The sequence below is a fragment of the Neopelma chrysocephalum genome, unplaced genomic scaffold (genome assembly GCF_003984885.1).
Source record: "Neopelma chrysocephalum unplaced genomic scaffold, ASM398488v2 Primary Assembly neopelma1_69, whole genome shotgun sequence".
Lineage (NCBI taxonomy): Eukaryota > Metazoa > Chordata > Aves > Passeriformes > Pipridae > Neopelma > Neopelma chrysocephalum.
The window spans coordinates 10382972-10393345 of NW_020897729.1; the positions used below are offsets into that span (position 1 = coordinate 10382972).

Below are 10374 nucleotides of genomic sequence, written 5' to 3' on the forward strand. Positions count from 1 at the left end.
CCTTGAGTGCTGCCTGATTCCCATTCCTGGCACACTGGCACCGGGGAGCAGCCAGGTGTGGCTGTGGCAGAGCCAGCAAGTGCAGTGCAGAACAGACCTCCCTCTAAGGCAGCCCTAAAGAAAAGAGATTCAACCAGATCCTTAAATCCTGGGGATGGCAAAACCACCCAGGTCCCACCAGTCAGGTGCATTTTCCTGACTCGAAGTCGATTTTTGCCATCGGTTTGTTCCCGACGGATTTTTGGTCCTGTCTGACAGAGGCAGTTTGGGAAGAGCCTGTAAATGTTTTTGCACTTGTTTCTTTGCTTTGTGCCTTGAAGGCAGACGTGTGTCCCACTGCAGGGTGTTCTCAGTGCTGTCTCCTCCAGGGATGTGAAATGGGAAACGTGACCCACCCAGGAAAAGGTGTTCACAGACACAGGAATGGAAAGATTTGTTTCACTGTTTTCCTCTGCACATCACCGGGAGTTTTCCTGAGCACTGAGCTGTGTAGAACAGGAATTCCTGTGCTGTTCCATGAGCTGTGGGTCTCTCTGGGGGAGCTGCTTTGTTTGAAAGCAGGTCCCCTGCTGATTCCTCTGCTTCAGCTCTTGCAATCCAGCTCAGCGCTGCTCCGAGATGTACTGAAGGCACCTCCTGCATGTTGAGCTCTGTAACCCCTGCATCCCTGAGGATGGAGTTTAGGCTGGGTCTGGCAGGAACCAGAGAAATGCTTTTAAGGTTTCAAAGAGCTGCTTTAAGTGCTGGTGTCTCTCTCTCTCCAGGTGGTTTCATCAGCTTCAACGGCTCGTGGCGCGTGCAGGGCATCCTGGCCATGTCCCGCTCCCTGGGGGACTACCCCCTGAAGAACCTGAATGTTGTGATCCCTGATCCTGACATCCTCAGCTTTGACCTGGACAAACTGCAGCCAGAGTTCATGATCCTGGCCTCTGACGGGCTGTGGGACGCCTTCAGCAACGAGGAGGCCGTGAGGTTCATCAAGGAGCGCCTGGACGAGCCGCACTTCGGGGCCAAGAGCATCGTCCTGCAGTCCTTCTACAGAGGGTGCCCCGACAACATCACAGTCATGGTGGTGAAGTTCAGGAGTAGCAGCAAAACAGAAGAGCAGCAGTGAGCAGAGGCTCCCTCTGAACTCGGCACAAACACAGTAGGAAGCTCGAGTAAAAGCCGCTCCGATTCCCCGCGGGAGGAGCGGATGCCTCTGCTCTTTGTTCTGTGCTTGACAACAGGAGCAATACAACAAATCCATGCTGAGCAATGACAGGAATTCGGTTTGTCCACGTGTCCCTGCCTCCGGTGACCTTGCTGCTGCTCCTCCAAAACTGACTGGAACCTTCCATTGCACCATTTTCTTTACGAGTCCTGTGCAGATCCCGTTCGATTCCTCCCCTCCCGTCTCCAAGGTCGGTCCAGGTGCAGGGTCAGGGCAGTGCTGCTGCTTTCCCCTCATAGCTGGGACTGCTCATGTTCCTCATCCCTTTAACCCACAGTGATAAGGCTGAATAGGAAAAGGTTTGTGATTATTGGCCTCTTATATGAAGGAGGAAGAGGAGCCAACTCTCCCCCTGCTGCCACACTCTTGGCTCTCTCGCTTCATTTAAACTCACCCCCCCCTCAACAAATCCCTGCCAAGCATGTGAGTAGGTAGAGTTGCTGAATTACCTGAAGCCACATGTTTATTCAGGCTGTGCATTACTCTATAACAATTTTAGGCCATATTGTATCCAAACCAGTAAACTTCAGCAAAATACTCTGAGGTCTGACACCTTCTGTGTGAGAAAACAGCTCAGCTGTGAGAGCAGAGTGTCTGCCCTCCACCAAGGATCACCCTGACCTTGTTTTGTTGGCATGGACATGGAAAGTGATGCAAGGTAAAATTAATTTCATTTGTGACTGTTGGAAAACTCCTCAGAGCAGGGTGTTCCTCAGAGCTGCTCAAGTGGTTATTCCTGGTACCAACTGCAGATGGATTCATGGTGTTAATCCCGGGGCACAGCCGTGTTTTGGGATAATGTACAAATGCCAGGCAGCATCGTTGCACTGTAGAGATGAAAGCTTGTGTTAAATCTAAAGAAAAGCCTGCTTAGATCTAACTTTCAGTATTTAATTGTGTTTTGGAACCTGTGGCTGCTGTAAGTTTGAAGGAGGACAGGGTGAGTTTGTTCTGCACGTGGTAACAACTGCAGAGGGACAGGGTGAGTGAGATGAACAGACCAGGCTGGAGAATTGTAATAATCCTTGGGATCTCCCTGCAAAACGTGGTCCTGGACCATTTGCTCAAGGTTCAGGGTGCTGGAGGTTGTTGGTGTTTGGGTCTGGAGGGGAATCAGGGATCTGCTGCATTAACTGGCACTGCCTGTTCTTGGGTGCTGAGCAGGTCTGGGTCTCTCAAGGAGAAAATCAAAGAGCACAAATTCCTGCTCGAGAGGGAATCCCTATCTTAGTCTTTTCAGTTTTGTTCCTCGGTTACCTCTTCCCCAAGGAACCTCCCTCCTTTAATTTGTTGGGGATAATCACAGCTCTTAATTGGATCTGTTGCCTTTACCAGTGCTGTCCAAAATGTGCAGGGGATCCCTTGGCAGCCTCTGCTCATCCCAGACTCCAAGTAGAGCCCTTTGACTCTGAAAAGTGAAAAGCAGGAGAGGGAAGTGTCCAGCACTGCTCCTTCCCTGGAGGATGGGAGGCTCCCAACTTTTTTAATCCCTTGGGCAGTGCATGCAGTGACTTGGCAATGCAGCTTGGCAGTTCAACTGAGCAGCTCCCAGGAAACGTTAAAAACTGCAGAGCACTTCAGTTGTTTTACTTTGAGAAGGTGTTTGAGGTCAGAAGGCTGGGAAATGCAAACCTTGTGTGGTGTTTCCCTGGGAATGCTCAGTCCTGGAGCCAGGAATGGCACAGCAGCAGTGTCAGAGCTCCAGGCAGAGCCTTTCCTGTGTCCTTCACAGGAGATGTTCCATTGCACCAGCTCTCCTTTGGAGGGCACAGCCTGGGGAGCTGCCCAGGGAGAAGGAGAATCCGACCCAGCAGCTCCAAAGGAGAGGGATGTTTGTGTAGCAGAGGCATCACCTTCACGGGAACTGGGGGAGTTGGAACTGGAATGATGGTCAGCTCCCAAAAAAACGTAGTAGATTGAAAGCACTGGAGTGAAAGCTGCTGGCTGCACTGAGCCTCCTGCAGCTCCCACTCCCGAGGTGTGTGAGAATCCCTGAGAGATCCAGGACCTTTTCCTGAGCATCCCTGAGGGATCTGTGACCTTCTCCAGAGCATCCCTGAGGGATCCATGACCTTCTCCAGACTGTGCTGACTGTGCTCCAGCCCTCGTGACAGACAGGAAAACAAGGTGGCAGGAATTCCCAGCCATGAGGAGCAGTGGGAGGGCGGCTCACTCTGGAAGCAAGCCCTGCTCACAGGATTTAGGAAAACAGTGCAGTGCAGTACAGAAGGGGTTTGCCTGGATGTTTATTCCAGGATCATCCCCTCTGTCACTCCCAGCCCCTCCAGGCAGGCACCAATCAGCCCTGCTCCAACCTTCAAGTGTCTGCAGCTGCAGCAAGAGCTGCTGGAGCACCTTCAGCTTCCTCTGCAGCCTCCTCTCCCCCTCCCTCAGCACTGTCCTGGCCATCCAGGCCAATCATCTCTGTTGAGCCTGGTGACTTTGGCTTTTATTACTTTAAAAAAAGAGTGTCAGCTGCTTTAGGTGTGAAGCTGGAGGAGGTGAGAGGCTTTGTGTGCTCTTCCACCTCTGTGCCTGCCTGTCCTCCCTGCTGCCAAGCCTGCAAAGCTTTTCACCCAAACCCAGACATGTAGAACTTTGCTGATTTGTGCCAAATTCTGTCGTGACACAGCTGTGGGACGACAGGGGTGAGTAATGTACCTTTTGCTGATGCAACCTGAACAATCCAGGGTTCTCCCACTGCCTTAACACTCCATCCTCCAGCTGGGAAGGGTTGCCAGGTGCTGTAGCCAGAAATATCCGCCGTGGCAGAAGGGGTTCCTCCCTGCTGCTCTCCTGCCTGGGCACCTCTCCAAAAAAAAAGAGCTGCCTCGTGGTGGCAGTGGCCAGAACACAGCTGGGAGCTCCTCTTGCCATGGAAGTTTTTTGTAGCCCGAGCCCGAGTGGCTCCGTTGGTGACATCTGTTCCCTCGGGAAGAGCCTCCCGTGGCACAGAACTGAGGGATTGAGTTGCTGCCAAAGAGCATCTTTCCTGTGGTCAAATGTTGACAAAATGTACCTTGTTCATTAGTTCAGCTGGTCCAGTGCTTAAGGAATTGGGGCTGTTCCCAGGGATGTCACAAGCTCCCCGTTAACTCACGTGGGACATTTTAATGTTCAGCGATCGGGATTGGGATCATGGATTGCCACGGAGTTCACCACTCTGATTACACACTGGGGGGGGTTCAGACAGGCTGATCCTTCCTAGAATTCCTGGAAGGGCTGGGACTTTCCCTGCTTGTCCCTCCGGGGCTGGGGTTGGTGGCACTGGGGCTCCGTCTAGTGGCCTGAGCCCGCCCTGGGAATGGGAACGCCGCAGCATTCCCTGCAATTCCAGAGCGGCTCTCTCAGCCCCTGTGGCAAACGGGAGGGATTTAAAGTCCCCCCTGTCCCTTGTCTCCCGAGCTGGAGTCAGGAATTCGTTGCTCACCTCAGGGCTGGCAGGAGACACCGTTTTATTTCACACCAAACCCATCCCACTTCTTCTCCTGTTGCACCATCCAGCACCAGGCACAGGGATCTCATCCCACAGGGAGGGGTGGCACAGGTGACACTGGGATGGTGGCACCACCTGGACTCCTAAAATGGCTAAAAATACCCAATTTGACACGAATGAGCCAGTTTTACTGATAGATCCTCCAGATTAATATAAATATAAATAAGGCAAATGCCATCCAGCATCATGGGCTGTCCACTGACTGTGGGTGCTGCTGCTGTTCTTACAGAGTTAAACCATTTTACAGAGGTAAAAGTAAGATATTGGGAAGGTTTTCGAATCCAGAAGTTAGAACTGAAGTGCTGCACCAGCCTGAACAGTGTTTGCTGCAGAAACACCAACACCACAGCCTGAAAATAAGGGATTTTGTGTCCAGCTGCCTCTCAGGATACAGGACAGCCCTGCTTTAAATAATATGGATATATTGCTAATGTAGCTGATACTTGTTTTATGCAGAAAAACATTTAGTGAGTGATTATACTACAGAAAAAAAAAAACCAAATTACCAGCCTTTCATTTCCCAAAGTAGGTTTTTAGGCCTCTGTACAAAATTCCAAGTTTACAGTTGAGAATGTTCTGCTGGAGTTTGGCAACTGCAGAGCCCGGAGCTGCTGCCCCTTGCTGTGCTCCATATATTCATAAATGACCTTTCTAAACCTGAGGACTCAGCAAAAAGAAAAAAAAAAAGATCTGCAGAGTTAATGCTGAGTTGAAGTTTAATTAGTTTTATTTCTGTGGTGCTGACCAGACAAGGTTTAGGGAAGCAGCTGTTCCAGAGTTTTCCCTCAGGTAACTCAACATTCCAGGTGTCTCCAGTTCTCCAGGATGGTCTGGGTGCTCTGGTAAGCAAATGGATGGAGGTGAAGCCTTTCTAGAACCATAAATAAGAGGCTCAGGAGCAATTCCTGAGACAACATTTGTCCTTCACTCCTTTCTAGGTTATGAAATGTTTAAATAGCCACGTAATTTCTTTCAGCAGAAGCTCCACAGGTTAGGGAAAATGCTGTTATAATCTCCAAAATACCCAGTTTTGGCAAATTCCTGGGCTAAGTGCCTGTCAATGCTCCCAACAGCTTTCAAAAGGTGGATTTTTAAAGCACCCACCTCCTTTTCCTCAAATGTCTTTCAAAGTGTGTGGGACCAACCAGCCAACACACCATCCAGGCACCAATTCCCAAACCCCTCAGTGCTGGTGTTTCCTGCAATGAGCTGCTCCTGCCCCTTCTCCCAGGGAACAAAATTCTTCCCCAAAAGTCAGTTCTGCAAAGTCTGAACCTAAAAATAACCATCCCGAAAATCCAAGGCCTCATAATTCTTTAATCATCTCAACACAATGTGGGGTTTTCTTCCCTAAAATTAAAAGAACTCCCTCTTTTAAAATGGATTAAAAGAAACAGCAGGTTCTTAGAGGTATGTAGAAATTACTTTGAACCTGTAAGATTGAAGCTTAATTTCCAACCCAGAACAATTCCTACCTGGCTGTATAAAGTGCTATTTTATGGGTTTATACTTGAAATAGAGAACCATATTGTGTTTCTAATTAAATCCCTGGATCCTGGAATGGTTTGGGTTGGAAGGGACCTTAAGATCATGAAGTTCCATCCCCTGCCATGGGCAGGGACACCTTCCACTAATCCCAGGTTGCTCCAACCTGGCCTTGGACACTTCCAGGGATCCAGGGGCAGCCACAGCTTCTCTGGGCAACCTGTGCCAGGGCCTCCCCACCCTCCCAGGTTGGAATGAGATCCCTGTCCTGCCAAAACTTGGGATCCCTGTCCCTGCCACCTCTGCCTTGGGCAAACTGTCAATACTTCACAAGTGACCAGAGTGGGACAGGCTGCTTGGACACAAAGGGAAATTTGGGAACTGTGGAGCTCCACACTCCTTCAGCATCCCTAAGAAACAGATGGAGATGGATCAGGAACTCAGTGGCACATCCTTCAATCAGGTTTTAGTTGAAATTTGACAATTTGACAGAAACCTGATAAAATTCCATTGTTTGCTGTGCATCCAGGCAGCTGTGAGCTACTTGCATTGAAATGCTTTAGCAGGGACTGGGAAACATGAGGCAAAACTTCAGAAAATATGCCAAATGTCCTGGGAATACTGATCACAGGGAATGCTGCCCCTGCCTGGTTTATTTGGAATTCTTTGTTCCAAATGCACACAGAGCATTGCAGCATTTTAACTCCTCTGGAATAACATCCAGGCAGGGAATTCCACATCAGAACCCCCCTTTGCTCCCCATCCAGCAGCAGTTCCCAAACATCTTTGCCCAAGGGATTATTCCCATTAGGCTTTTCAAGTCAGAAACCCCAATTTTCCTATAAAATTACTGGAATTCTGATTTACTACAGCTTTTAAACCACTTACTGCATGAGAAAAAAAAACCACAAACCTTAGGATCTGGAAAAATTTTAGGCATTTTTAATACAATATTTTAGGCAGATGCAATAAAATTTGGGCCCACCCCTGACTTCAATTCTTAGATTAGCTCATGGTCTGAAGGTTTTTCACCTCTTGCATGGCTGCTCATGCTAAAAACTTCCCTAATCACGGCTTTAAGCAGAAACAGGAGCTAAGTTAGGAATTTTACAGTTAGGAATTTTCCAGCCTTTTAAGCAATAATAAGGTCAGACTCAAACACAAACCAGATTTGGAAAGGAGGGTTTTTTTTCAGAAAACCAGGACTGTTTTCCAGTGGGATTGGTTGCAGAGTTGCTGTCACTGTAGATGACAATTAATTTCAAACTGATCACTGTGTACAAATCTTTGTAACCTGTGAGCAGTGTCAGCACTTGGGGCACAGAAACCCCAAATACTGGCAGGTGATGGGTGTGTTTCTGGTCCTCTGTGACCCTCCTTTCTCCCTCACCAGGACCACTCTCTGCTTTATCTATTTTCTGAAGCCTGCAGAGTCATAATTACATTTTTTTTGGGGGGGGAAGCAATAAAAACTGTGCTGTAGTATCAGTGTTCTTGTGGCAAATAATTTATTTCTGACCACGTAACGTGGCAGGCTTCTAAAAAACAGAGGGGTTTGGGTTCTGAGATGTAAGAACAATCATAGAACAAGGCAAATATTTCTCACAGAGCTCTCAGGATCAGCCCAGAGAACAATCAAACCCCAGATCCTAAACCCGTGGCACAGCTGTAGTTGTACCTGTTTCTGGAAATACAAAGAGCATCCTTCCCTCAGTTACCCAATTCTGTATCTTCAGCTATTTAACAAAAAAAAAAACTCTTATTTTTTAAAAACTTTGAGCTTACCATCCATCCTTAGAACACTGACATCTTGTCTAGAGAGTGTTGTCCCCAAAACCTCACTTTTATACCTAAAAAAATAACCCGTCCTCCGCTCCCACCCGAACCCCACGTGCAGCTGTTGGAAAGAGCCAAACTCAATCCTGACCACAAGGGAATGAAGGCACTGCTGAAACCTCCCCCCCTCCCCGTGGTCCTGGAGGTTTCTGCACCTCTTGTGGTTTGTCTCTAGGAGACACTGTGGAATTCTGCCAGGGAAAATCCCTGGGAACGGGAGCTGCTCCATGGACAGGATGTCACCGTAGTCTCCTCCCCGTGTAGTGGATGTGTCCAGATTAATTATGTTCATGCAATTGCAAAATTCTGTATTGTTGTCTCTTAGAAGTGTAAACTACTGAAAACTGGGCCTTGCTGATATGAATAAAGTGATTAAAAACCGGTCTTTACACACAGGGCAGAGTTTGTCTTCTTTAAATATAAATATAAATATTGGAGTTTCTTCCTTTTTCGCGTTTTCAAATGTGGGGGAAGGAAATTAATTGAGAAGCAGACATAAATCACAGGAGAAATTATCCTGCTTTCATCTTCCCTGTGGCTTCCAAAGCTCTTGGGATGCATCAGTACACACAGAGAGATGTTTATATATGGGGGTTGATTATCCCAGTGGTTTTGGGATGTCTCATAACCAGTGAACTCATCCAGGAGTCTGGGAACACTGTCAAAGACACCAAAGCCATTCTATTTTATGTCTATAGAGACACACACAAAAAGTGCCCCCCTTTCCCAGGATTTCCCATCAGCTCCTGCAGATCCCACGGGCTTGGAATGTTCTGGGAAGCCTGACAGAGGTGATACATTTAAATACCCAGGTGTGACACTCTCAGAAGGGTCACAGAGGTGAGACACAGAAAGAAGGTTGTTTTGCTTCATGCTGGGCAGAGAACAAATAATGGAGAGTGGCCATAAAACCATAAAAACAATCCAGGCAGGAATTTGGGAAGCATCCTCAAAGCTGGTTTCTTGGCATAAACATTATTCCTTGGTGACTTTTCAGCCATTCCAGAAGATTCAGGCAGAAATCCCTGTAGCTGACCACGTGGGGAAGTGTCAGAGGCAGATGGGACAGAGCATTCCAAAGTACCCTGAGCATTCCAAAGGACCCTGAGTGTGTGGGATACCCACATGGAAAAGTGCTTTGTGAATTCCTGGTATTTTTATTTAAGACTACTGGGATGTTCCAGGGAAATGCTGCCACTGCGGTGTTTCCAAAGGCATCTCTAGAACTGCTTTTGGTTTGCATTTCCTTGCCCTTTAAATGTTTTTTTTTTTACACCAAAAAGGTTTTTAAGTTTTTTGTGTTAATCCAGAATCAAAGGCAAGTCACGGAATTGCTGGATGACAAATCCTGCCAAAACTGGATGAGTTCACCCGGTGCAAGGCCATGAACTGCAATCAGATGCCTGTACTTACAGACATCAAAATTAACTTTATACAGGAAGAACTGTTCTGCATCTTCTGGAACACTGACGTTGACTTGAAGAATATTTAAGCAAATTCCAACGTAAACATCCTCAAATTTCAGGGGTCTGACGTGGCTCATCAGGTCATAAATCCTCAGGGCCAGCTTTCCATCCAGGACATAGCCCATCCCACCACAGTACGGAGGGTACAGCCTGAAGGGATATTCCTGGTAGGAGATGGATCTGGTTTTGTCAAAGCCCCTGTAGGCAAAGTTGTTGATGAGGGGGTAACCGGTGAAAAGGTTCTCCGAGGAATTCCGCTGCAGCAGGAACTTCACCAGGTTGGGGGTGTTGATGAAGACATCACTGTCGGTCTTCATGAGGAACCTGGTGCTGGGGCAGAACTCGGAGACCCATTGGAACCCCATGATGGTCTTCAGGGTGAGGTTGTCGTAGGTGTCCATGAAATCCTGCTGGATGATGTCTCCATAGAGGATGCTCTCGTCCTCCACCGACAGCTCTGCCACGTTGTCCCCCCTCTGGGTGTCCTGCCCCAGCAAGAACAGGGTCAGCACTCTGTGGCCCCACCAGGAGCTCCGAGAGCCCCACGTTATCCTGATGGCCTGCCTGGCCTTCACCTCCTTCGGGCTGGAAGACACCAGGAGGACCAGGAAGGGGTGGATGTCCCGGCACTTCCAGCGCTCCCGCAGCGTGAACGGGTAGTTCTGCTTGTAAATGGGTTCATACTCGTAGAAATACATCAGGTTCACCTTCTCGAGCACAGCGTTGGAAGGAAAGGTGATGTACAACATTGTTATCGTGGAAAACACCAGGAGAAACACAAAAACCCACATCAAGGGCCTCGTGTACCTGGCACCCACTGGAACCAGCGTCATGGTCTCTCTGTGGAAGTGCACTGGTGACCTTCAGAATCCATTGGA

At 48.4% G+C, this 10374-nt stretch overlaps 2 protein-coding genes across 2 annotated transcripts in view; one reads left to right on the forward strand and one right to left on the reverse strand.

Moving 5' to 3' along the window:
* The window catches only part of PPM1L (protein phosphatase, Mg2+/Mn2+ dependent 1L), an 84079-nt gene extending 75660 nt beyond the window's left edge, over window positions 1-8419 (forward strand). The window contains exon 4 of the mRNA XM_027685851.1: window positions 765-8419. Coding sequence (XP_027541652.1) covers window positions 765-1114 — 350 coding nt within the window. The 3' untranslated portion in view covers window positions 1115-8419. The remainder of the gene's footprint in view (window positions 1-764) is intronic.
* On the reverse strand, window positions 7686-10368 carry B3GALNT1 (beta-1,3-N-acetylgalactosaminyltransferase 1 (globoside blood group)). Its single transcript, XM_027685852.1, has one exon. It carries the CDS (start codon window positions 10327-10329, stop codon window positions 9343-9345), a length of 987 nt encoding a protein of 328 aa, XP_027541653.1. The 5' UTR covers window positions 10330-10368; the 3' UTR covers window positions 7686-9342.
* Between the last annotated feature and the right edge of the window lie 6 nt (window positions 10369-10374).